This window comes from Ictidomys tridecemlineatus, chromosome 8 (assembly GCF_052094955.1).
Source record: "Ictidomys tridecemlineatus isolate mIctTri1 chromosome 8, mIctTri1.hap1, whole genome shotgun sequence".
Classification (NCBI taxonomy): domain Eukaryota; kingdom Metazoa; phylum Chordata; class Mammalia; order Rodentia; family Sciuridae; genus Ictidomys; species Ictidomys tridecemlineatus.
In genome coordinates this window covers 111,229,288-111,256,686 of record NC_135484.1, presented here as the reverse complement: position 1 = coordinate 111,256,686, position 27,399 = coordinate 111,229,288, and the positions used below count along the sequence as shown (strand labels likewise).

Sequence of the window (27,399 nt, the reverse complement as noted above, 5' to 3'; positions counted from 1 at the left end):
ACACATACTGGTGGCAAGGGACAGTAATGGAAACTGGAGGAAAGGAGACATCATGGGCGGCATGCTCTCTTGGGGAAGGAAGAGAGGACTGGGAACCAAAGGGCTTACTTCCAAAGACATGATGGGTGTAGCTGGGGAAATGGACTGGTCTCCATGAAACTGTGAGTTCCTGGAGGCTGGAATATTTGTTTACCTCATCTTTGGGGTTCTACATCCCTGCGCCTAGTGCCTGGCTCATGGTAGAGTCTCAGTCAAGAACTGAGTGTAGTGCAATTGCTGGGGTCAAGATTCTAGGCTCAAAGCCTGGACCAGTGCCTAATGAGGGGACACCGGGACAGCACTGAGCCATGCTATTCTCTTTTTTCTCTCTGACCTACCCAGAAAAGTAGAAATTAATGGACAATATATAAAGTATGTCAGCACAGTGCCTGGCACAGAGCAGGCCTCAAAGTCTGTGACTTATGTGTCAGAATAGGCTCTTGGTTTATTCTGTCAGCAAACATTTTTGAGTACCTGCTCTGTGCAGAAAGTAGCCCGTAATCCTTTCCAGAAGATGTAAAAGGAAGGGAAGGTAGCATCCATGCCATCGGGAGCTGGGGAGGGAGTCAACACGACCACAGCTGGGATCTGGCCCTGCAGCCCTGCTCAGCAATAGAAACTGAGCCTGAGGGCCTTGGGGGCGGGAAGGCAGGTGGGGCTGAGACAGGCAAGGAGAGGCACCGGAAATTCCCACCTGAGGTGAGGTCTGGGGTGGTCCCAGATAAGCTGGAGATATGTGATTGGACAGAGAGAACAGAGGAGACCTCTAGGGACATCAGGAGCAAAGTGGGGCGGAAACTGTTCTTGTAGGACCCTGACCCCCGCTCCTGCCCTGTCCTACCTTCCCATCCAGACTCTGCTGAATGAGCTAGACCGAAGTTTGGGCCGGTACCGGGATGAAGTGAATTTGAAAACAGCCATCATGTCCTTCATCAATGCTGTCCTCAATGCTGGAGCCGGAGAGGTGAGGCACCTTGCCCTTGCCTTTGCTGACTTCTGACCCTGGGGTACAGTGTGTGTGAGTATCTTCTTCCTGAGGAAGTGCCATCTGAGAGGAGGGCCATCTGGTCCATGTGCCTGCTACTGCCAACATCACCTTACGATTATCTTTAGAACCTATTGTTTCCTTCACTTGGGGCCAAGAAAGAATAGCTTGTCATGACCCTCACCGTCACTAGAATTACACCACGGCAGACCTGGACTGCACGAAACTCACTGTCAGAGGCTCCTCAAAGCTGCCGTGAGGACTGTCTGGCTTTTCCTGACTTTGTCTAAACCTGGGAGGGCTCCTGGGGAGTTTCCTGCAGAGGTGGCATGTGCATTATGGGTGCCGTGGACACACTCCCAGCTGGGCTAGCTGGTGATGGCTTAGGTGGTGGGGGATTGTTTATGGGAGGGTGTCAAGTTCTGACCCTTCTTTCTAGAGCTTTCTAGAAACCTGCTTCTGAATTTCTTTATTTTTAAAAAATATTTATTCTTTTTCATTTTAGTTCTTTGATTGTGAAAACAATACCTTTATTTTTTATTTACTTATTTTTATGTGATGCTGAGAATCAAAGCCAGGGCCTTGCCTGTGATAGGTGAGTGCTCTAGCACTGAGCCACAACCCCAGCCCCTGAATTGATTTCTGAGCTGGCTGGTCTTGCTTTTCTAGCACCTTCTATTAGGAGGTGTGGCTGCTGGTTTCTCTTCAGATCAAAACGTAGTTCTCAGACCATTAAGAAAGAAACATTAGAAGAAATTGAAGAGCAGATGAACACTCCCCCCCTCCAACTCTAAGGCAATCAGATGAACCCCATCAAGGTGAACTTGAAGGACAAAAGGGGCAAAGAAAGCAACTGAATGATCTAACTTTTCCCTTTTCTCTGCCAGCATACATTTTTTACATGCAAATATGATGACTGAATTAGGCGAGGTAGGATGGGGGAATAATCTGCCCCTGAGATACTGACATCACAGCTCTGTATGGTTGTCATCCATTCTGATCAGGAGTAGTCACATCTCGGCAGGTAATTTTTATGAACATCACCTGTACCAGTAAGTTAATGTTATGACCATTTAACAAATGAGGAATCCAAGGCTTTGCCAAGGCCAAAACACTAGGAAGAGACCGAGTAGGGATTTAACCCAAGGTCTACCTGACTCCTAAGCTCATGCCCAGGTCACTCTGCAGTGCTGCTTCTTGATGCCGAAAGCTAAGAGAACATTGGTAAGGGGCTAGAAGGAAGTGACTTGGGAGACCTAAAAGGAACTGGGCAGTGGGGCTTGCTTAGAGGAATAACAAGGTCAAGGTTATCTTGTTCCATCCTGCTTTAGAACCCTGGGACTTGAAGCAGCTCAAGTGAGTTTGCTGCAGGCGAGGTGGGACGATGGCTGGGGTGTGGACAAGGGGTCCCCAGGGGATTCTCTTGGGCATGAGACCAGCCGCTCAATTCGGTGCTGCTTTGGTGACCCCCAGGATAATCTGGAGTTCCGTCTACATCTACGGTACGAGTTCCTGATGCTGGGGATACAGCCTGTGATCGATAAGCTCCGGCAACACGAGAACGCCATCCTGGACAAGTAAGGCCCCAGCCACCCAGCCCCACGGCAAACGGGTGGGGACAGTGCCTCAGTTGGAGATGGCCAGGACCATTGTGAAAGCTGCCCTTCCCTGCCATACCCAGTTGTGTATGGGGCAGGTGTGCCCTAGCCTGTCCCCTCTGCTGACCTTGACTCATCACCTAGTGTATAGGCAGGTGAACCCAGTAGTTCTCAACCATGTCAGCACTGCCCCCTGGGGGACACTTGAAAATATGTGGGACTGTTCTTTGGTTTTCAAGTTGGTTGGTTGGGGACAAGAATGCTAAACGCCCTGCAGTATACTCCTGCTCAGAAAAGAAAAGTCCATCCAACATGCCTATGACAAAGCCTTTGCTGATCAAAGAGCAGAGGTGGATTCTTGTGTTACCAGTGAGTCCCCTCCGGTTCTGTCCCATGAGCACAGACTATTATTGCACTGGGTCGCAAGGGGGAGAGGATGTCTGGGGAGGAGCGAGCCCGTGTGTTGATGGGGTGGGAAATGAGGGAGACATTAGCTTGAGGGCTGACTTGGGGACAGTAGAAGGACACTGGGAAAGTTAGATGGAGGGCGGCAGTTCTTGACTGAGGGCGACTGCATCCCCCAGGAGACCCTCAGCCCCGCCTGGAGACATTTTGGGTTGTCACTCTTGGGGGAGGAGCAGTGTGGTCATGTAGTGGGTAGCAACCAAGATGCTCAACACTTCACAGACATCAGTCTTCCACAGCCAAGGGTAATGGAGCCTAAAATGTCACTAATGTCAAAATTGAGAAATGCTGACCTTAGAAGATAGGACCCTGGGATGACCTCCCTGAAGGAAGGTCATGGGCTCTTATAAAGGGCAGGTATTGGCTTCTATCTTATGGCTTCTCTCTTTTGCCTTAGCCTCACCTGAGTTAAACTTTTGAGATTTTGCCAGTCGGGGGAGGTGGATGAAGGGGCTGTAATCCCCAACCTCGGATGTCCTGGCTGTAATGTCTACCCCCTCTGTTCCCCCATCCTCTCTAGGCATTTAGACTTCTTTGAGATGGTCCGGAACGAGGACGACCTGGAGCTAGCCCGGAGGTTCGACATGGTGAGGAGCCCGTGGGGATGGGGCGATTGCAGCGGGGTCCCGGGCAACCACATAACCACTGCTCCGGGCCCTGTGTTGGGGTGAGTCCAGTGTTGGTTGGGTCCCTAGGGGTGCCACATGGCTGGGTCCTGTTTCTGGAACTCTTGTGGTGTGCTGGCTCTGGTGGCCCCACCTGGACATCTGTTCCTAAGGAGACCAAAATGCCACAGAGAAAGACTGTCATGTTCTTGTATACAGTTAGTCTCAAAATCTTTCTAGGGCTGACTTTCTTCTTGCCTTCTGGAAGTTTCCTGAATCACCTCTCTCCATTCCCTAACCAGCTCATGCTTAGCAAACCAAATCATTGTAGCTGTAGCAACTCTGAAGACACACCCCTCCCATGCTTAAACATCAAGTAATAAAATCCCTACCTGAACCGAAGCCGCCTCCTGGGCTGGAGGGTGCTTCAAGGCACCAAGAACTACCCCCTTGTATTTTCACAAAAGCCCGGGATTTTATACATAACAAAGTGAGGGTGGAGAGGAGGAGCATCTTGCCTGTTGTCCACAGCTGGTGAGTAGACCTGGGACTTCAACCCAGGTGGTGGGCCTGTGCCCTGGGACAGGTGCTACCCTGGAGCATCTCTGCCCGTCCCCTTCCTTCCCTTAGTTTGGATCAGTAGTTCTCAACCAGGGCTGGTTTGGTCACTCCCACCACCCAGGGCACATTTGCTGAAGCTGGAGAAGTTTTTGATTGTGACAACTTAGGGAGGCGCAGGGGAGGAGGCCACGGGTATCTGGTGGGCAGAGATCAAGGACATTGCTGCACATCCTGCAGTGCACAGGATGGCTCCAACAGCAGGCAGTCATCCAGCCCATGGTGACAACGTCCCTGGTTTAGGTGATTAACCTCCCTGCCCTCCTCCTTTTCTGTCTGTCTTTTTAAGTCTCAGCCAGAAGTGTGGGAGAAACGCTGTCCTGAGAGAGGAGGCAGCGAGGAAGGAAGCAGGGCTTTCTCCCCGCTCTTCTCTTTCTCTGCTGCCTGCCTGTCCCCACTCACCATGCCCCTGTTCCCTCAGGTGCACATCGACACCAAGAGTGCTTCCCAGATGTTCGATCTGATCCACAAGAAGCTGAAGCACACTGAGGCCTACCCATGCCTGCTGTCTGTCCTGCACCACTGCCTGCAGATGCCCTGTAAGTACCCTGCGCTCATGCTTGCCTACTGGGCCTGAGATCCCCCCAGGGCAGGTTGAGATGAGACTTTGGGACCTCTCTGGGCAGGTGAGTCTGTCCACATATCCCTCTGCACTTACCCTCGGGAGGCCAGACTGCAATGATGCAACCTCTCCCTTACCTCTCTCCTTTGGGGTCACGATGTCCAGTGTCACCCAGTAGAGGAGCTGGGATTGGGCCTGAGCAACTCTAACATCCTTGTCTACAAAACAGTAGCTTGATCATTGCAAAATCAAGTAGCTCTGCTATTTGTTCATGACAAAGGCCATCTTGATTCTCAAAAGAAGTTTTGTGCTTGCAGAGGTAGCTAAGATGTGCAATGAGCATGTTCTTTTTTTTTTTTTTTTAAGGTTCTATCACTTTTTTATCTAGTCTTTGCTGACTCTCACCCTAACACCTTTGCCCCTGCTTCTTTATGTATCCCAAATAGCATCTCAGAAGCAGGTGTCTAAGTTCGTAAGATACAGGTGTGTGCAGTGATTGATTAAACTACCAACAGTAACCCCAGGATGCAGGTTGAAATGAGCTTTAACTACACCACTGGGTACTCTAGCTTTTCACAAAGCAGAAAATTTTTTGTATTCCTGTGGCCCAACCTAATGGCCACCTACACAGGTATGCTGAATTGGTGGTGATAGAGGTTTGGTGATCCCAGGGATGGTGCCTACAGATACAATTTATTGTGTGCCAACTTTGGGCCTGACGTGACTTGAGGTTCTTCAGCGTATCATCCCTGAACCTCAGAATGACCTGAGAACTGTATACTCAGTTTTGCAATTTTGTCTCCATTTTGCAACCAGTGGATCTGAGGCTAAACAAGTTCTTCCCTAGAGAATTTTCCTTTCTTTGGGGACAGGACTTTAGGTGAAAAATGTTCTTTTTACCTGGTGAAAAGTAAATGAGCGTCACTGTCACTTGGTAACGCGTGTGTTGGTGGGACAGTGGAAAGCAAGACAGAGACAGTGAGCGGGACCAGGAAGTGATTGGTTTTCCAAAACTCAGCTCAAAAGGTCATCAGGGTAGACGGGGAAGGCCCCAGAAAACTGGCTGCTTTTGTACCCAGTGGTTCCCATGTCTGCTGTTCCATGGGCAATGCGCACGGGTCTCTCTATTCTGCCCCCAAATGAGGTTTTGAAGACAATCGGTCAACTCTTGGGTGGAGTTTGAAGTCAGGATTGCATTGGTTGACTTCTGTTGGGGGTCTGTGGAGATGAAATGCGTGGCCTCAAGGACCAGGGAAGACCTAGGGTCTGTCATGTCGAGCTGGACTAGGACTCGAGAGGATGGGAGTGGGGCCTTGTGAGGTCAGGCACGGTGTATCATGCTTTTGCCTTCATAGTTCAAGGTCACCTCAGCCAAGAAATCCTCCTGGGTTCCATTAACCACTTCTTTGACTCACTTTGAGGTGCTCTCTGTGCACACCTGTAATCAGTTTCCTTTCATCTTCCTCCGTAGAGCAATCACATAGATAATCCTAAAATCTTTTTAAAAAAATCTTCCCCTGAAGACTTCATTATTTAGAGCATGTAATATTTTAGAACAGGTGCTTCTCATAGATAATGTAAAAAGCAATTTACATTCTGAGAGCATAGTATGCCCGGGGTCCCAAGAGGGAAGAAAGGCAGCCAGGAAGCATTTCATAGAGAGAGAACTACGTTAGCAGGGTTGATGGTTCTCAGAAGGTCCACTGCAGGTAATCAGGAGACGGCTGGGTTCGGGGTCTCCATTCTCACAGCAGCATGGCACCTTTCATCAGACTAGGAGCTTACCGTGCAGGAGGAAGGGGTGCCTCACCAGCAGAGCCTAGGAGGTCACTCTGGGGCGGTGTCTCCAGGAGCTCCAGGGCTGCGTTACAGATATGGTACTGTCTTCCCGCAGACAAGCGGAACGGAGGCTACTTCCAGCAGTGGCAGCTCCTGGATCGGATCCTCCAGCAGATTGTCCTCCAGGATGAGCGGGGTGTAGACCCTGACCTGGCTCCACTGGAGAACTTCAATGTCAAGAACATCGTTAACATGTGAGTCGTGGCTGACCTTTGATCTGTCTCTCTCCCACTCTGGGTCTCAGCAGTGCAGCCTCCGCTCCCTCTCTCCACCCAGACACCCCCAGGTGAGCAGCATTGTTCAGTCGAACTCTCCAGGATAAAGGGGAAGCTGCACATCTGAACTGTCCAGGGCAGGAGCCAAATGTGGCTATTGAGTTCTTGACCTGTGGCTAGTGTGACTGAGGAACTGGATTTTAAATTTGAACAGCAACATGACATGTGGCCAGTGATTACCGTCAGGCAGCACAGGTGTGTAGGTGGTGTTCTCGACTCTCGATGACCCTGTGTGGGTTGGATGGAGGGGTTATTTAGACAAGTCCACACAGCGCTGGGCAGGAAACTGTGGCACATGGGCTAACTTCCACCTTCCAGCTTGTTTTTATATGGCCCATGAGCTAAGAGTAACTTTTGTATTTAAAACACAAACACAAGAATATGTGACAGAGACTGGACATGGTAGGTAAAAACCTAAAATATTTACTCTGACCCATTACACAAAGTTTTCCCACCACTGACAGAGAGCATGGCCATTTGACCATGAGCCTGTTGGATGAGGTGGTCAGAGCCTGAAACCATCTGGCTTATATTTTACTGACCCTGGATATAGAGGAATACATAGAATCTAAATTTATGCCTGTTAATTAATAAAATGACCTTAACATGCTAATTAGTTTTTTTCTTTTGTACCAGGGATTGAATTCAGGGAACTCAACTACTAAGCCACATCCCCCATTTTTTTTTTTTTTTTAATTTTGAGATAGGGTCTTACTAGGTTTGCTTACACTCTCACTACATTGCTGAGGCTGGCTTTGAACTTGCAATTCTCCTGACCTAGCCTCCTGAGGCAGTCATTCTTAAGGAGATAAATTGGCTCTCATCCAATCATTATATTGCTTTCCGATGCCATGTAGAATAGGAATTCTGAATATTGTTTTCCTTTGCACAATGCAACGGATACTGATTTAGTTAAAACCTGAACTGGTATGTTGGGCCAGGGCAACTAGTAAAGTATCAAAAGGCAGCTTGTTTTATTTTCTGCTAATTTTTTTTACACCATCAGAGGGGAAGCTTTTCTACTACCAGAGAATGACAACTCATGAGGTCTAACAAAGGCTTTGCTCTTTCTTGGGGCAGTGGAAGTCCTAAGATCACGTTAAGTTGCTGCGGCCAGGAGGGCTAGCCCTAGGTGTAAAAGGACTTCTGGGCTTGATAAGGCTTTCAGTCTCTCCCCTTCCCTGGCTGGGGCCTGGGGAGGCTGAAATGTGTGTGTAAGAGAGAGTTGGCTTCTTTGATCTATTCCATTTCTCTCCTAGTTCCTTCTATTTCCCACCCTCCTTCCACCAGCTTGTCAGTTTCTGACCCTTTAGAGGCAGCCTTGGGGCAAGAAGGAGAAAGGGAAAAGGTCATTATTGATTGATCAGGCAACATCTTCCTGCTCTCTGAGCACGGCTCAGGCATCAAGATGTCACGTGTCCCTGGGATCTTCAGTAGCCCCTGGCTGGGTGCTTCTCACTGCAATAGCCAGCTCGTGGCCATTCGGGGGTTTCCCTAGCTAGCTGGCTGGCTGCTTCCAGCCCTCCCATCAGCCCCTGGGCACATCGACTCACAGTGTGGACGTTCCCAGTTTCCTCCCAGGTGGACCCTTGGGCAGGACTTACAGTGGCTGCAGCCCAGTTCCTCCCTGAGGCTCGTGTCTGGCCCATGGGCAATTTTTACACCTCTCATGGCAGGAAACCTAGGAGTGCCAGCAGCTCCCAGCTCATCAGCCTTTCCTGATCACTTCTCCTCCACCCACTGGATTTCCTGGGTCCAAGCCAGAACCCCGTCTACTCTGTCTCCCTCCTTTTGTCAGGGAACCTGGGCCCAAAACTCATGGGCCCAGAGAAGACCCTTTCCTGGATGGTGGAGGAGGAGGTAGCATCCCAGTGACCACAGCAATCACTGCAAAGAAACCCCATCACCAAATCCTACCCCTCTCTATACCCCGTCCCTCTTTCTCTCCTTGATGTGGTTGAGCAGTACAAAAGTCGTGGATCTAACTGGCTCACACATTGACATTCACAAAACAAAAGACTGTGGGATCTCACTTTGCATCTTAACCCTCATATATCTTGATGTCTAGGTAAAAGCTTAATTCTGATACCTTGTGACAGGAGTCTGACATGAATGAGGACATCCTGTATTTTAGATGTGTCCCCTCTCTACATACTTGTTCTGTGTTTGGGGGGGGGTGAGCAGTTTCTCTTGCTGTTACACATTGGTCTTTGGAAGCCTGCACCAAGGTAGGGCTAGCATTTCTATCTCAGATGCACAGGCCTATTTTTACAAAGGGATACGAGAGTCGTACAACTAAGGAAAGCATGAGATGCAGTCCTAATTCTGTTCTGGATTAGCTGTCATCCCCATCTCTGTTCTCTGAGCCTCAGTTCCTTTAAAGGCTTAGCTTATTAGGTGTCTCCAGGTCCTTCCTACTCCATGTGAGGACTGGGCAGGGACGGAGTCCTGGACAGAGATAGGAGAATTTAAAATTCCTGCCTCCTTGACGTGGCTAGGCAGTTTGGAGATCAGGGTTCATGAACACAGGGCCTGTCTTCTGGGAGCTGTGAGTGCTGGGCAAGGATCACATGGCCCCCTCCTTTCGTTCCCCCACCTCACCAGGCTCATCAATGAGAATGAGGTGAAACAGTGGCGCGACCAGGCTGAGAAGTTCCGGAAAGGTGAGAGGTTCTGCCCGAGCCTGCTGCGCTCCCCACCCCCAGCCCCGCCTGGGACCCCATCTCCTGCCATGGAGAGGGCTGCAGACCCACACCCGCTCCTCCTCCTCCTCTCTGACCCCACCCCCATGCCAGAACACATGGAGCTTGTGAGTCGGCTGGAGAGAAAGGAGCGGGAGTGTGAGACCAAGACGCTGGAGAAGGAAGAGATGATGCGGACGCTGAACAAGATGAAGGATAAGCTGGCCCGAGAGTCCCAGGAGCTGCGTCAGGCTAAGGGACAGGTGGCAGAGCTGGTCGCCCAACTCAGTGAGATCTCGGTATGTAGTCACTCTCCTCCCTTTGATGTGGCTCAGCTGAGACCCTAGGCTTCGGGACAGGGTGGGCAGAGTAGGCATGGGGAAGAGCCAAGGCCCCCAAAATCAAGGAGAAAAGAAAGGGGGACCTCAGGTCAGGACCCAAGAGACCCCTGAGCCTGTATGTGTGCCACCTTGTGTTCAGTAGAAACGCAATGCCTTTTGCTCTGGATGACATTATCCCAGGAAACGCCCTTGGATAGGAAAGTGCGGGTAGGATATCTGCTCCTCCTTACCCTCGCAGCTGGATGTCCTTGTGCAGTCTGTAGCACGGACAACTGTATGCACCAACCCAGCTGCTTTATTGTGATGACTGTGACTGATTTTCCAGTGTCTGTTTGACTGTGTGGGAGGTTAAGAGCAGGATTTGGGGTCTAGGATAGATGGAAATTAAGTAAAGAAGGAAATGGTGGTGGGAACTGGTTGGCATCAATGCTGATGGCTTGAACCTTTCGATTTTTCTGTCTCCTTACAGACGGGCCCTGTATCTTCCCCCCCTCCCCCTGGAGGTCCATTTCCCTTGTCTTCGTCGGTGACAACCCACGACCTGCCTCCACCCCCACCTCCTCTCCCCTTTTCCTGTTGCCCCCCACCTCCACCCCCACCCCCACCACCTGGAGGGCCTCCCACACCCCCCGGCGCCCCACCTTGCTTCAGCATGGGCCTCCCCCTCCCTCAGGACCCCTTCCCCAGCAGTGATGTCCCACTCAGGAAAAAGCGTGTCCCCCAACCTTCCCACCCACTGAAGTCCTTCAACTGGGTCAAGCTGAATGAGGTGAGTGGCCAGGAAGGGGGCAGCTGGTCCATTCTCCTGCAGCCAGAGACGGTCCGGCCTCTGCATTGTCTATTGCTTGACGTCTTCCTCAGGGTTGGGCTCCATCTTTGGTGGTGGGGGGATGGAGTCACAGTGGATACAGATGAGAGGGTTGCTGCAGCTGGCAGCTCACGGTGCCCTGGGGAGAATGTCTGCACTGGGAGAGATGCTAGGCGTGTGCTCTGCCCATGTCAACAAAGCTACCTGGAAGAGGAGCTTGTGTGTGCTGAGGGCTGACAGAGCAGCAGAGAGCTCAGGGCCTGGGCCAGGCAGGCTGCTCTCTGGACAAAACAGGGCTGGGCTAGAATTTCAAGGAGAGGGTTGATTTGAGGGAAAGGAAAATATAGGCAGAACTGGTTCTGAGGTCCAGATCTTGGTGAAGGTCAAGGGCAGTGTGTACAAAGGACTGAAGAGTTCAATGGGAAGATAGAGCCATTTTGGCCTCCTCCTGGGAGAGCTGCATACAGTGTTCATGTTTCTAGACCAACAGTGAGAGGCCCTCATGAGCATTCTCCACTAATAATCACCAATCCCAGGCCCAGGGGTGGGAGTTGATTCTTTTATGGATTCACAAGCTTACAGATGCCCCGGGTCTCAGTGGACCTCTAATAATTGAACAATGTGAACGAAGTCCTCTCCCTGGTTCTTGAATAATGGCAAATCTTACTAAGAGAACCACTGGTTTGGTCTCCAGGGCAAATACACTCAGGGTAACTGGTTTCTGCTACCCTGGCCATGCCGCCGTGTAGGCACCAACTTGGGGCTGGGGTTCATGGATCTCCTTGGACTCTGTTATAGGGGGCCTGTTGAACTAACTCACAGGGAATCCGTAACTTAGCATTGTGTTGGTGTGTCAGTGAACTCAGATGGAGACTTAAGGTGGAGGAGAGACTAAGTAGATAAGAGAGATTTCTAAGCCAGGGGTGGTGGACTAGCTGGCCAGCCAGGCTGAGGTCTGCTTTGCCTAGAACTTTCCACTGGGGATATGATAATGAGAGATGGCATGCCCCATGAGAGCTTAGAATCTGGCAAATTAGGAAGGTGGTCAGAGTCTTGGCCACATGGGTCAGGGGAGAGGCTTGAACCTTGAACCAAACCCAGTTTGACTCAACTTCCTGTCTACATCACTCATCTGTGACTCAGTTTCTTCTCTGCGAGGCCATCTCTACGATCCCTTCCACCTCTGGTCTTCTAAACTATGTGGAAACCCACAGCATGGACACATCCCCCCACAGTGTCCCAGGCCTCCGATCATATCCAAGTGATTGGGTTTTAGAGTCACCTGTTAGCAGCATTTAAAAACAAGACTGTGAAAACTCAGGACAGCTGTGCTGCACAGTTGTGGCCCGTGGATGCTTCTCCACGGGCAGAAAAGCAATGATAGCCGAGAAGGCAGAGGGCTCTCTAGACCCAAAGCCACGGCTGTGTGGGGATGATCACGGTTCATGAGCAGGCTCAACGTTTTTTATTGTGGTCAAGGAGAAATAATATTTTCGTCTCCCATGCTTACCAAAAATTTAAGGTTTTAAAAATGTCATTGTAAGTTCTCGCGTGTGCTCATGGTTAAAGAATCCACACAAAGCAGCTGATTTTAGGGGAGGAATTTTTCACTGTTAGGGAGCTTTGGGCTTAGGATTTTCTCTGGGGTTCACTAATAGTAAAGGCCATAGGAATTCCCTAGGGACCCAGAGCAGGCCAGATCATCATTGCCAGACGGGAAGGTGTCATTTTGATGGAGTGGATGCCTGGGAGCATTCATGGGAATTGTAGACTTTCTTGGCAGAAGCAGGGTAGAGGGGCATTGAGAAGCATTTGAGGGGCTGGGGATGTGGCTCAAGCGGTAGCGCGCTCGCCTGGCATGCGTGTGGCCCGAGTTCGATCCTCAGCACCACATACCAACAAAGATGTTGTGTCCGCCAAGAACTAAAAGATAAATATTAAAAATTTAAAAACAAAGAGAAGTATTTGAGAACTTGCTATACTGTCCCTAATTTTTTAATTGTGCAAAAAGGGCAGATTTTTTAGTTGTTTGGGCTTCAGCTTCCTGATCAGTAAAATGAGGGTAGTGCTAATATCCATCTCAAAAGGTGGTTGTGAGGATCACTTGACTTAATATACGTTAAAGACTCGAACAGAGACTTGACTCATAGGAAGCCCTAATAATAATACTGTCAGATTAGTTATTAGTGGCACTGCCATGTATGCCCTAAGTATGCTCTCACGATGACCCAGGAGGTAGGCATCCTGGGACTCAGCTTCCTTTTGTGTGACGTGGGTAAGAAGAGAATCCCTCTGTGCCCACAGACCCATGTGGTGGCAGGGCCGGGGACGTCAGCCAGCCGGCTCAGTCTGTTCCCACAGGCAATGCTCTGTGAGGAAGATGTGATGAAACGTGTTTCCGAGAAAGATAAAGGCTATCTCTAGAGGTCCAGAAGTCCCAGGAATCTAGACTAGAGATGATGGGGACTTGGCCAGGGTGATGGAAAAATTAAATTTGGGAATGATGACACAAGATGGGCACCTCGGGGTGTTGCGATGACGGTTAGGTCGTGGTGAATATCAGGAACACGCTGACCTCTCTCTGGCTCCAGACCTCAGGGAGACCTCCAGGAAGAGCCACAAGTCCTTCTGGAAGATGTGGGGGAGCTGGGGTAGGGGGGCTGTGTTCGAGAAAAATGAGAGAGGGCCCAGGTGATCTGTCTGGTGCCTCACGGGAAGTTCTTCCCCATGTTGGACACCCAGCGCTCGGTTCTAACCCTTTCTTCTTACCCTGGCCTCATGAAGAATGAGGAGGATGGGAAGATTTACCTCTGTGGGCCCCCCTCTCCCCACCTCCACCCCCAGGCCTGGATTTATACGGTTTTCCTGTCAAGGCCACGATGCTGGGTCACTGAGCGCCCCACGCGGGCAGCTGCAGCCAGCGCCCCTCCCCGCTTCTCTGATTCAGGTCCCCCTCCCATCTCTCTCTTCCTCCCACACCCCCTTGCCAGGAGCCCAGTCCCTCTCCCCAGTCTCCTTCCTCTACCCCACGCATGCTCCTGGGGATGTATGTACACACACACACTCGCTCTGGTCTTTTCTGCCATGAAAAGAATGCGTCTGTGTTGGGTTTGGCCAGTTGCCTGTATTCCTTACTGCTCTGAGCTTCCCAGCCAGGCATTCCTCACGAGGGTCCCTGGCCTTCAGAAGGCCACAGGAATGTCCCCACCCCCTGACTCTGGCCTAGCCTCCCCCTTTCAGAGTTTAACAAAATAAAAGTGAGTGAAAGGTACGCTTCTCTCTCCAAGCCTGGCTGAGGGGGACGAGGAGGAGGTATTCAGAAGGTCCCCTGGCTGCCCTCTAGGCAGAGGAGGGCGGGAGGTGCTCTTTTCAAGGACAGCATGCTCTGGATGGGGTGAAGAGTCCCGGGAGCCCAAGGGTGGAGCATCCTGGTGGGGGAGGGTGCACCACGCTCAAGTCCTCTTAGTCCATACCGCTGTCTCCTAAGCCATGAGCAGAGTGTCACGAGACTGCTGGACTGTTTCTGGCCTGGCTAACAGGTCCTTTCCAGACCCCAGTGCAAGGGTCCTACAGGGAGCGTGGTAGTGTCTCAACTGAGAGACATGAGGACAGAAAGTTCTGGGCCCATCCCAGTCATGAAGGTTGGGGACACCTTCCCTGGGTCTGACCACAGGAAGTTGTGGCAAAGCCTGGATGTTCTGAGTCAGTCACTACAGGGGCCAGGGTGTCTCAACCTTTGGCATTCATCCACTTTTTAGTTATCTGGGAGAGGAGGAGGAAGACCTTGGGAAATAAAATGGCCAGCTATCTCATACAGGAAATGCAGCCTGTGCAAAAGCTTTGAGGATCCCAAATCTGTGTGCACTCTGATCCTCCCACGGATTCCAACCAGGGGTGGGGGGCAGCTTGTAGCCAACCCTGCCCTTCGTGGAGAGCCGGCCCATGCAGGTGGCCGGGACCTCTGCTTTCCTGTCTCCTACCCATCACTCGGTGCTTCCAGTGATTTCTGAGATGAGCTTACAGTGGCCCCCATGAAAGGGAAGAGAAGGAAGCTGTCTTGGGGCTCTACCCTGGAGCAGCGTGTTAAAGAGGGGCAGAGGCTGGAGGGGTAGGAACTGACCCCTTTCTGAAGGTCTGAAAGCCTGGCCATTGTAGTAGGTGCCCTTGGGGGACAGATGCATTGGGCATCTTCCTGATGAAGGTGTTAGGTCAATCATAGGGTTTTCTCCCTGTCCTGAATCCTAGGAGCGTGTCCCTGGCACCATATGGAATGAGATTGATGACATGCAGGTATTTCAGATTCTGGACCTAGAGGATTTTGAAAAAATGTTTTCCGCCTATCAGAGGCACCAGGTAAGACCTTACCCCCTCTGGCATCTTGGGCCTTAGACTTGTGGTCTTAATTCCACACTCCACACTCTTGGAAAGTCAGACCCTCGCCTTCCTCTTACCATCCTGCCCCCTTCCTCTTTACCTCCCTCCCTCCCTCCTCCCCTCCCCGATTGGTTCTTCCTTCTGCCCGTGAATTCTGAATGATTTTGTTCTTGATGAGATTCCATGTTTGTACTGAGGACCTAGATAAGAATGGGAGGTGTGTAGTCCAGCAAGGGAAATGCCACAGTGTTTTAGTTATAGACCAAGTGACGAAGTAGTATGTTGTCCATTTCTCATTGTCATTCTGGGGCACTGGAGGTAGAGTCCCAAGGCCTGGCCACCACTGACCCTTACTGTTTGGCCTGGGATTTGGAGACTAACCTAGAAGTTGTGTAACTTTCAAACCACTTTCCCAACCATGTTGTTATCTCCCAATACCCCCACCATGGTCTGTTGAGCAGAAGATGTTTACACTGCAAGGAAGAGGGGTTCTGGGGTGCTGTTCTATGTCACGTCAGGGGGCTTAAGCTGGACCAGGCCCTCAAAGGCCGGGAGAGGCCCTGGTCTGCTCCACTGGCTCTACAAACACACAGCTGGACAGAGTCTGGCTCTAAAGCTACAAAGTTAGGGGAGTAGGTTGGTGGCCGAACACAAGGCATTCCTGAGGCCTAGGCCTCCGACTGTGCTGGGCACCTGCGGAGAAGCCAGAAGTGCTGATTCTCAGACCCCATCCTCAAGTATCGAATGCGCTTCAGGACATGGGGGGAGGGTCAGGAGTCCGAGTGTAACTAGCACATCTGGGGCCCTTCCCCACCACGTCCAGTTTGAGAACGCCCAGTCAGGCTGGAAGGCCCTTGCTTTCTCTCTGGCCTGCTCCCAGGGGCTGCCTCCTGCTGGGGTTGTGTTACCATCCTCCTGTTCTCTCTGCTCAGTCCAGGCTTCCAGACTGGAGGACTTCTAGTACCAGTGATGGGTCTTAGGCCTCCTGGGTCCTGGGCAGTGGCTAGATGCTATGACCTTGCTCCCACAGGTGTCCTAACCTGCTTGGGCCTGTGGATGACCCTTCCGGAGGGCCATCAGGGCCAAGGACATGTGTGACCGTTCTCCCTGGGCTCTGGCCAAAGAGGTGGGGGTGGTGTCAGGCTCAGGCCATCTTGGGATTCTAGAAAAAAACAAGTGACTGTTTATTTAGTTTAGGTACCAAGGCATTTGAAGGTCCACTCCTAATTCCAGGAGCCAATATCTGGGTCAGGCTGGCATGCCCACTGGGAGTGGCCAGGGCTGTGGGGACTGAAGGAGCCCTGCTGAGCATGGTGCTCGTGGGAACTGGAGCTCCCTGGTGGGTTCTGGGGACACAGGGAGTGTGCAGGAGTGGGTGGGGGTCAGGTATGATCATCACACACCTCCCCTAGAGTCTTCCTTCAGGTCAGAGTTCTGGCCTGGCCTGTTTAGTCTCCAAGGCTCTGTGGTGGCTGGGCTGGGGATTAGTCAGAAGAGTTGGTGTGAGGTTTAGGACAAGCTGGGTGTGGGGCCTTCTGGTTTGATGAGTTGAGCAGAGTTAAGACTGAAAGACCCCCATGCTCGGCCCACCTCACCCCTCTGAGCCCAGTCAGTGCAGCCCTGATCCGGGGCTGGGTTCAGCCAGAATACTGTCACTCAGGAGCAGCCCAGTCTCTGGAACTGAAAATGACAGCAGCCAAACTGGGGTGACCCCAGGGTCTGTGTTTCCCTTGTCACCTCCTCTTCCTGTCTCCAGGTCCTGGATGGTGGGTGGTGGGCCGGGGGGAGGTCCTGGGAGCCATGGCCTTCCCTCTGTGTCCTGGGCAGGTTCCCGAGTTGGTAGCTTTAACTCCATCAGGGTCAGGAAGGGAGGACACAGATGCAGCTGTGCCTTCTTGGTTCCCTTCGACACTGAAGGATAAAGGGCAAGGAGCAAGTTAGGGAGACCTGCCCCCGCTGCCCTGATGCACACAGCTTCCACAAGCTCCGTTTCAAGTTCTCACCTATGATGAGAAAGAGGAGCTCATGCCAGGCGGAGAGATGCCCTCTGCCCTCTGGGCAGATTCTCAGCAGAGGAGAGGGGAGAGTGGATGTCAAGGCCCGGGCTGGGGGAGCTCAGCCTGCTCCATCCTGATGGAGGGGCCGTGGTTCGGCTGGGCCCAGAGCATGGGGAGGAGCTGCCTGATCTCTGCTTGTCTGGCTTCTCTGTGGTGCATGTCCAGGGCTACTTCTGGGTTCCTGTTTCCAATCATGGGGGGCTCCAGGGGACAAGTGGACAGTGTAGATGCTGAAGGTGCCCATGTCTGTCCTGCTGCTCACGGGTCCCCAAAACTCTTTGACTAACGTTGTGCATGTTTAATTCTCTGTTGGCTGTGGCTGCTGCCTACCTAGGAGCTGATAACTAATCCTCCTCAGCAGGTGAGTCACTCTGGGGCTCTGGTCACTTCAGGTTTTAACCACTCTCCTGGGCTGATGCCCTAAACAAGGGCTTGCCCATTTCACCTCCTACCTTCTTACTCGTCTGGGGACATCCAGATAGGGGGGCAGGCAGGAGGGCCCCCAAAGAGGAAAAAGAAACATAGGAAAGGGAGGGTGATGCAGAATACCTCCGCCAGCAATGGGGCTCACTGTCTAGGGGTTGAGGAGAAAGCTCCTAGGTCCGTGTCTCTCCTGCCAGGCCCACGGCGAGGCTTTCCTGAAGGGCTGCCTGGGTGGGCACTGCCAATCCCAGGGGCCTAGCTTCCAAAGATAAAGACGTCAGTAGTGGCCCCTGGAGCTGGGCATCATGGAGCCACACAGGTTCTGTGGAGGAAGTCTCCAGAGTAGGCAGAATCCACCCGAGAGCCTCACCATCTCCCTCTCCAAGGCCCAAGGCAAGAAGGGGTAGAATCTTTGAGTTCTTGAGAATCTGCTGGAACCCCAGAGGGGAGAATTCTGCTTGGAATTTTGACCCAGTTTCTGCACCCCTAGCCACATGGATGCCCTTTGCCCTGGGCACGTTGGGCATCACCTGAAATCCCTGGGAGTTGGGGGCCGAGGCCTTATGGGGCTTGGACCAACGTCTCATCATCAGCTTGGGGAGGTTGTCTGAGAGGAGGGCAAGATGAGTGGGGCTTGATCCTGTGGGGGACATGGTAGGTCATGTCACATTACCTAAAGTCACAGGGATCGGTCAGACCTCTCCCCGGAACAGCCCCTTCCGTAGGTTACCCAGGGAGGATGATGTCTAAAAGGGTGGTCTTCACTCTCCTCCAGTGCTTTCTAGCTCGTGGCAAAGTCCCAGATCCCTCCTGTGAGAGCTAATTATTCAACACTGTCCTCTCCCCCATCTTCTTCTTTCCTCCTTCCTCTCCCCCTTCTATTATAAGTATCCCCAGGTTGGTAGGAGGGTGGCTCCTGGCGGGTGGGCAAGAAGAAGATTGGGGAAGGCGTATCTCTCAATGCTTCCCCTGGACTCGTTGCAGAAGGAGTTGGGCTCCACAGAGGACATCTACCTGGCCTCCCGCAAGGTCAAAGAGCTGTCAGTCATTGATGGCCGGAGGGCGCAGAACTGTATCATTCTTCTCTCCAAGTAGGTGCTAGCCCTGTCCCTAAGGCCCCTCCAAGAGAGGTTCTGCTGGGAAGGAGTGGGCCCTCCAGGGAGCACGGGTCCAAGATGGGGCTAAGAAAGAAGGAAGTTGAGTGTCTAGCAAGAGGGGTGGCAGAGGAATGGGGTGATGGCATCTCTGGCCTCCTCCTTTGCTGTCCCTTGGGAAGGGAATGGACACTGACCTAGAGTCCTCTCCTGGGAGTCCCTTGTTAAGCAGCAGCCTGGGGCTGTGCAAACAGGAAACTGCCCCAGTCACCAGGCCCCTGACCAGCCTGGTCAGCGTCTGGCAGCTGAGCTGCTCTAAGCCCGTGGAGGGCCCCACTCAGCTCAGGCCACAGAGCAGCATGATCTCAGCCCCTAGGCATTTCCCGCTCCCGCAGAACAAACAGGGCAGTATCTGCACTAACAGCACAGCTTCTGTGCGGGGCCTCCCCCAGTCAGGGTCAGGGGCACCGCCTCCCGGACTATTCTTAGTGTTGCCCCCAGTTGCCTCTGGGACATCTGCCCCTCTGTGCTCCCACAAGGCCCCAAGCCTCAGTTTCTTTCATTGGATGGTGGGATGTGCTGGATCCCTGGGGCTCCCCGTGGGTGTGGGTGTGCATATGGAGGGGCTGGGGAAGGCTGTCAGGCGAGTAGGGGGCTGGCTTCTCCCTGTCCCAGACGGCAAGACTGATGGGAGCAGCTGTGTGGGAGCCAAGCACTGTCAGGGGCTGAGAGCAACTCTGTCTCCTGAGAATGAAAGGGGGAGGAAACAGTCCCCTCAGAAGGCCTGTCCTCCCATGGCGGTGCTATAGATCTTTAGGCATGAGGAGGCGTCTGCACTGGTGATGTCCCTTCTACACCCAAATGCCCCTAGCAGCTCTGACAAAACCTCAAGCAAGACAGCAGTGGCTCAAGTCTCCACCGAGACACTAAAATACCTGTTTTCAAGTAGATGGGATGACTCGTATTAGTTTAGTCTAATAAGGCGTGGACAGAGCGCCATCAGCAATACTCCCAAGTCCACGTTCAGGACAGACAAGAGGCTGAGGCTGTGTCATCTGGAGAAGAAGTTTGGGGGCATCTTAGTTGAGGGGCCAGACCGGGCTGCTCAGCGGTGGGCTTTGTCTCAGGTTGAAGCTTTCTAACGAGGAGATCCGGCAGGCCATTTTGAAGATGGATGAGCAGGAGGACCTTGCTAAGGACATGTTGGAGCAGGTGAGGAACCTCATGGGAAGGAAGAGAGCTGACCCTGGGGATAGCCAGCCCCACCCCTTCCCCACAGCCCCCAGAGAGGCTGAGACTCTTGGGGCAAGGAGAAGGCAGGCTGGAGTAGTTGGGGAAAAGGTTTCTAGAAACTGCCCTGAACTAACCTTTCTGGGGGAAGCCTGGAAAAGGCTGCCAGGGATCCTTGAGGCCTCTGGAAGGAGGTATGAGGTCTCAAAGCAAACTCAGGGTGAACAGTGGTCACATCTTCCCCAAATCTCTTCTACCTCAATTTGCTGTGTCCTTTAAGAGAAACCTAGAAAACAATTGGATTTCATTAAAATTAAGAGCCACCATCTATCAAAGGCACTGTTACTAGAATGAAAAGACAAGAAGAAGTTTACTGCCATACACATGTGTGTACACACACACACACACACACACACACACACACCCCTACACATCAATGAAAAAATGGCAAAAGACTTGATGAAGCACTTTGTGAAAGAGGATTTCCAAGTGGCCAGTGAACTTGTGAAAAGGTGCACAGTGCTATTGGCCATCAGAGAGACCAGGAACCACAGGAGTAGCTACACACACACCCAAGTAGCTAAAATTAGGAAGATGGACAGTGGCAGGTGCTGTGAGGACATGAAACCATTGAGATTCTCAGGCAGTGCATGTAGAGGCTAAATACCCGCCTACCCTCTGCCCACTAATCCCACACTTCAGTGTAGGCGCAAGAGGAACTGGTACCGATACTGACTAAAATACATACACAAGAATATTTATAACAACTTTATTTATAAAGCCCCCAAGGTGTGAACAACTGTCCATTGATAGGAAAGTGAATAAATAGTCTGGTATACAGCAGAATACTACTTAGCAATAAATAAGTACCAAATTACCAATACACAGGAAGGATGAATCTTAGACTTTATGTTGAACAAAACAAAACAAATAAACAAAACACCATATAGCATCATAGCCCATTTTCTGTGCTATAACAAAATATGTGAAACTGACTAATTTATAAATAGTAGAAGTTTATCTATTTAGCTCATAGTTCTGGAGGCTGGAAATCTGCTTGGCATCTTGTGGGGACCTTGTGCCACAGCATAGCGAGGTGGAAGGCATCCCGTGATGGGACAGAGCAAGCATGCTTCTTGGGTCCCTTTTCCTCTTAGGATGAAGCCACTCATACCACTATGGACGCCCCACCCTAGTGATCTCATCTAAACCTACTTTCCTCCCAAAGGCCCACCTCTGAATATCATTCACATGTGATTTGGGGATTAAATTTCCAACACGTGACGTTTGGGGGCCATGTTAATCCATAGCACACAGAATGAGGTTGTTTATACGGTGTTTAAGGTGATACAATTGTATTAGGGGCATAGAGGACTTTCTGAAATGAAGCAAGGGAACTCTCTAAGGGGAAGGAAATATTTTTTACTTTATTCTTATTGTACAGTGGAAGGTCTTGACAAAACCCAATGAACTACACATTTAAAATGGGTACATTTTATTTCATGGAGATTATAGCGCAATAAAGTTTGCTCCAAAAGAAAAATCATCCAGCTGTGTGGAATTGCTGATTTTTAAGTAATTATTTTTAATTCAGAATAATTTACATTACTGTATGTAAGCTATATCTCAGTTTTAAAAGGTAAAAAGAAAAAAGAAAGAGGTCTGAGCACCGGTCCACACGAGAACACCTGTCTCTGAGCCCTCCCCGTCTGGTGCGCCCCATCCGAGCACCTGGGCTCCTCATGCACTGCACCCCCTCCCAGCTGTTCACCAGGCTCTTGTCTGACGTGCCCCTGCTCTTTGCAGCTCCTCAAGTTCATCCCAGAGAAGAGTGACGTTGACCTCCTGGAGGAGCACAAACACGAGCTGGAGCGGATGGCCCGCGCCGATCGCTTCCTCTATGAGATGAGCAGGTTGGGGCGGCCTTTGTAGCTGGAAAGGGGAAGGAGGTGGCGGGCCCAAGAGGGGGCCAGAGCTGGCTCCTGGGGCTGGGGCTGGTGGCGGTGGCCTTCTGATGTAGCTCACTCTGTCCACAGGATCGACCACTATCAGCAGCGACTGCAGGCCCTCTTCTTTAAGAAGAAGTTCCAGGACCGACTGACCGAGGCCAAGCCCAAAGTTGAAGGTATGGCTGAGGGCTGGGGGAGGGCTGGGATGGAGAGGCATCTGGGAATCCATGAATGGGGCAGAGGGAAGCTCCTTCCTTATTTTTAACCCAAAAGGGAAAAAGAAAGGCAAGGACAAAATTTAAACTGTGATGTTGTAGAAAAATGTGCTTATTTATATTAATCTCTGTGCCAACCATGTGACACATTTCTGTGTCTCAGCATGCAAACTCTCTGCCCTGGAGAGCATCCTGTCCCACTGTGGAACAGAAACAAGGAGAAGATAATAGCTGCACCTAGAACAGCACCTGGTGCACATTGAGCTCATCTGTTTTGCCCACCTGAGAGGTGCTAAGTTCATAGAAGACCTCTAGGCACATTAATTCATGTTTGAGCTACTAAGAAGTAAAAAAACTACATACGGTGATTCATGGAGGCATCTGATTTTCTGAGGCAGGAAAACCCCTTCAAAACAGGCCATTTCAGATGGGAAACTTTAATCTCTGCCTGGTATGGTGGTGCACAGCTGTAATCCTAGCTACCCAGGAGGCAGAGGCAGGAGAATTGCAAGTTCAAGGGCAGTTTCTACAATGCACTGAGACTCTGTCTCAAAATAAAGAGGGCCAGGGTACAGCTTAGTGGTGGAGTGCCCACTGGGCTCAGTCACCAGTACCACAAAACAAAACAAAAACTGAAAACCAACAAGAATTATGATTTCTGACAACCATGTACCAAGCATTATGCAAAAAAGAAAAAGGTGTCATTTGGTCCTTACAACAGTCCCATGTGTGAGTGCTATCATCACCCTCTATGTGCCTCCTTTCTCATCTCTGTTGCCTGGTGACTCTGGCAGTTGTCACTGATGGGTGGTGGAGCCAGGGTAAGGATGCACTTGCTGTCTTCCTAACCCACGCCTTTCCCCTGTCCAGTGGTACTGTCCACAGGACATCTTCCTGGGGCTGCCTGTTGGGATGGCAGAGGAGGGAGGGGCAGAGAGTTGCAGAAAAGGCAGGAGAGCAGGATAGGGACAAAGGCTGGGAAGCACAGCAGAGGGGAACAAGAGAGCCTATGTCCCAGATGCTGAGGGTGCAGGGCTTGGGGCAAAGCAGAGCATGGGCCCCCCCTGCTGGACGCCAGGGTCAGTCATCCCTCCCTCCAGTCCAGGGAGTGGACCTTGGTGGAGTCCAGTGGGCTGCTTCCAGGAGGCTTCTGAGGAAGGATGGAGCATGGAGAGCTAAAGGCAGACACTTTCTGTAACCTGAACTCTGTCTCCCATCATACCATCCTCAGGCAGGGAGGGACCTGCAGGTGTGTTTAGAGATAATGGGTCCGAGAGAGATAGAGAGAGAGAGAGAGTGAGAGAGAGAGAGAGAGAGAGAGAGAGAGAGAGAGAGAGAGAGAGAGAGAGAAGGAAAAACTCAGGAGTGACTCTCCATCCTAAGCTCTGGTGGTATCTCCTCGCCCTCTGACCAGGGTGATTCCTTATCTTCATCTGACTTCCTTCCTGCGGTAGACAACCTTTGGGGCATGAGGCACAGATAAGGCGTTCAGCCCAAGATGTGTGCGCTCAACAGTTTGTGTGTCCTGGCTCATTGGAGCAAATGGGAGCAACTGCCATTGGAGTTTCAGAAGCAGAGCAGCTTAGCCATGGGGTAGGGTCAGTTCCAGACAGCTTCCCGTTCCTGCTCCTAAGTGCTTCCTGATAGTCTGGGGATGTTCTGGAAGGTCTCCCTTTAATATCAAGCTTCACAGAGCAAGATGAGTTGGAAGACAAAAGTGCTGGGAAAGTCACTCTCCGAAAGCTATGCTGCCTAAGACTCGCTCTGCTGGCGGATGTCTGAGGGCGAGGTAGGGAAGAGAGGGCTGGGTTGGCTATTATAGAATCAGATCCTGTGCTTGATTCGGGGTAGAGAATTATGCAGCAGCTAAGAGTCACACTCTTCTTTCCAGTTCTTCCAGGAAATATTCCTGAAGGATCCAAGATGGAGCCTATCCTAGCTGGGTCCTGGGCTAGTGACACCCATACTCTCATCCTCCAGCAGGGACTCTGGGTCAACTTACCTAAAGCCAATGCACCAACTTGGACAAATTTGCCCGTTCTTCTATGAATATATTCATTAACATATCCTGAAATATATTCTTATGAATACGTTCATTGCTGAGTATACCAAATTTACTGATTCTTATTATGTATTATTATGAATACATCCTCTGAATACAGTCAAGATGAATATGGTTGCAAATGTAATATTCTTATGAATATATTCATGAATATATTCTTCCTGAGTGTATCTCAAATGTCAGGACTGCATAGGGGAGTTTTCCCATTGACACTGATTTCCTTTGAACCCCTGTCATTTTCTGTTTGGCCAACATTTTAGCATTTTTCTAGGATCTCTTTGCAGATTTTTCAAATAGCATATCAACCTTAGAAAAATTATCCCAAGGAATATAAATTGCCAGAAACTTTTAGAACTATTTTTTTTCCCAAATGAACTTTTTTATTGAAATAGGACAAAGCACAGAGGAGAGCCCCACTTGATGAATTGTTATAAAGTGAACCCCATATACTCACACCTGCTCAGACCTGGAAGGTTTCCAGACCCCCAGACTCCTCTGTGCATCTTTCTCCTAAATGTTGCCCCCTTCCAACTATTAAGGCCTCCCTCTTCTCCAAAGAGACTTTTAGTAATTTTTTTGTTATGAAATTTACATAAGTGGAGTTATAGGTTCTGAATAATTTCATGCTGGCTTATTTTGCTGAACATTATGGCAGAACTTACAATTTTTAAGTGCTAGGTTTAGGAAGGAAAAGTATCATATTCATAGAAAGGACATAATAATCTTTTATGCATGAAAAGGTTTTTTTTCAAGTATGTTCTTGGGAAAAGTATTGGTGCCTTCCAAGAAGTCTGGTGCCTTGGTCTTGGCGAGTTCGTCTGTGTCCGTGGAGCTGGAAACTTGGAGATGAGAAGTGGGAAAGCCTCTGGCCCACAAGAGTTGAAGACATTGGACAGTGGCTCTCTGAACTCTATCGTGGCATCTTCTTGGGGTGTAAGGGGAGCAGCTGCCCTGCTCAGGCTCTGACCTGTCCCCCCTTTCCCAGCCATCCTGCTGGCCTCCCGGGAGCTGACTCGCAGCAAGCGTCTGAAGCAGATGTTAGAGGTCGTCCTGGCCATTGGCAACTTTATGAACAAGGGGCAGCGCGGGGGCGCCTATGGGTTTCGGGTGGCCAGCCTCAACAAGATTGCTGACACCAAGTCCAGCATCGACAGGTGGGGACCTGTTTGCCTCCTTAGCCTCCAACTCACCTCACCCTTGACCTCTCCCCCCAAGACTCCCTGCCTGTGGGTCTCCTCCTGACCCTCATTCTGCTTCCTGGTCCCTCATCCCTGACCTGTCATCCACAGAAACATCTCTCTGCTCCATTACCTGATCATGATTCTGGAGAAGCATTTCCCTGACATCCTAAACATGCCTTCGGAACTGCAGCATCTTCCAGAAGCCGCCAAAGTCAAGTGAGGGGTCCCTCTAAGACATCCTTATCCCCAGGATGACATGCACCTTGAGCTAACCAGGAGTGGGCAGCAATCCAGGGGCTGCTTTTGGGAGAACCAGACAGTATGCTCTTAGATCCTTATTTCAGTGATGCTTCCAGAAAACACCAAAAGAGGAGTGGGAAGTAAGCTAGGAAGAAACAGAATGCCCAAAACAGGGACCTTGGTAAGCCAGTTACCATGGTAGGAAAGTGGCACCAAGCCCCACTAGGCGACTCCAGGAGGTTGGATATCCCACCCATGGGGTAAGGGCGCTGGGGCAGTCACACAGTATCCCGTGTCATTCATTGGCTGAGGGTGTTTCAGGAGGCTAGAACTCTCTGATCATGGGTATAGGTTGAGGAGGCTACCCCAGAAAAAGTGCTCACCCAGCTGGAAGAGTTGAGGCCATGTTAATGGATGGATGGCAGACATAGCGTGGGGCTTCAACAGCCTCTGCTACCAAAATCAGACCTGAACCCAAGGGCTGATAGAAACCATCTCCAGTGGAACCAGAAATGTAAATGGCTAATAGGTATCCAATGCTTGCTGCATACAAAGTATACTGTGCCTTCCTTCTGTTGCTATCACATAATACCCGAGACAGGGTAATTTATAAAAAATAGTTCATTTGACTCACAGTTCTGGAGGCTGGGCTGTCCAAGAGCATGGCCTCAGGGTCTGCTTAGCATCTGGTGCATCATCACATGGCAGACGACATCATACACACTGCAAGACAGCAAGTGTTATTGCTAGCTTGGGTCTCTCGTCCTTATAAAGCCACTGATAACATCATGGGGGTCCTTACCCTTATGACCTCATCTAATCCTGATTATCTCTCATCAGCCGTACCTCCAGATGCCATTAATATAACTTTTCGATACAGGAACTTTTGGGGACACATTCAAGCCACAGAATCCTGTTAAGAACGAATAAGCAGTACCTGATACTAATAAAAAATAGAAGTCTGAGCCAGAGGCCATGTGTTAGAAAATATGAAGCATGGTATTTCTGATCCAAAAGGGTCTATGCAACAGAACTCTATGCACCAGCAGGCAGAAGGAAAGTGATTTTTCTAGGGCCACCTGTTAGTAGCCTAAGCAGAGCTGAGACTGAGGTCCACAGACCCCCAGGCCACTGTGCTTAGTGCTGCTGTCCACCTGAACCAGCCTCAGGTCCTCTTCCACCATGCAGAGCTGGTGACCTCCTCTCCCTCCTGTCTCTCCACAGCCTGGCGGAGCTGGAGAAGGAGGTTAGCAACCTGAGGAAGGGCCTAAGAGCTGTGGAGGTGGTGAGTACATCATCAAGTGTGCCTGGGCTTGGGGGGGGTGTCGATAGAGAAACAGCTGCCCATGCTGTCCACCCTGGATTGACGGTAGACTCCAGTCTGAGGCGCTTCTGTGACCTAAAGCTCCTGGCTGAGGTCCAGCAATTGGCACAGGGAACACAGCCCTCAGGAAAGGGTGATTGGATTATCTGGGGTTTAGGTTTCGGCCCCCCCCCAGAGAGGTCAACTGAGGTTGTTTCTATATCCCTGTCCAACATGATGTCCATATGGAAGGGGATGGAGTGAACTATAAATCTGCCATGTTGTACTTCAATTCAAGTGGATAGGAAAGCGGAGAACTGGCTAGGAATAGGGGTCATGCAGGGTTGCAGAGGGGTCTGCTGGCCCCAGAAAATTCTTCCTCAGAGGGGTACCCATTGCTGTCCTTGCTGGAGGCTCAGGTGTCCTGGTCCATTTAAGATGCCATGAACAGAGTC

General features: G+C 50.9%; 1 protein-coding gene across 4 annotated transcripts in view; it reads left to right on the top strand.

Moving 5' to 3' along the window:
* Positions 1–27,399, top strand: part of Daam2 (dishevelled associated activator of morphogenesis 2) — a 122,435-nt gene that overhangs the window by 73,759 nt on the left and 21,277 nt on the right. For 3 of the 4 annotated variants that reach the window (XM_078020068.1, XM_021721931.3, XM_078020067.1), the window contains exons 7-23: positions 893–1,003; positions 2,498–2,601; positions 3,608–3,674; positions 4,732–4,849; positions 6,767–6,905; positions 9,591–9,649; positions 9,782–9,966; positions 10,478–10,777; positions 15,062–15,169; positions 17,582–17,608; positions 18,655–18,761; positions 19,892–19,976; positions 21,801–21,907; positions 22,031–22,119; positions 25,206–25,374; positions 25,510–25,617; positions 26,866–26,926. In XM_078020068.1, the coding sequence (XP_077876194.1) occupies positions 893–1,003; positions 2,498–2,601; positions 3,608–3,674; positions 4,732–4,849; positions 6,767–6,905; positions 9,591–9,649; positions 9,782–9,966; positions 10,478–10,777; positions 15,062–15,169; positions 17,582–17,608; positions 18,655–18,761; positions 19,892–19,976; positions 21,801–21,907; positions 22,031–22,119; positions 25,206–25,374; positions 25,510–25,617; positions 26,866–26,926 (1,944 nt within the window). The remainder of the gene's footprint in view (positions 1–892; positions 1,004–2,497; positions 2,602–3,607; positions 3,675–4,731; positions 4,850–6,766; positions 6,906–9,590; positions 9,650–9,781; positions 9,967–10,477; positions 10,778–15,061; positions 15,170–17,581; positions 17,609–18,654; positions 18,762–19,891; positions 19,977–21,800; positions 21,908–22,030; positions 22,120–25,205; positions 25,375–25,509; positions 25,618–26,865; positions 26,927–27,399) is intronic. The other variant, XM_005318727.4, reaches the window with a different exon arrangement.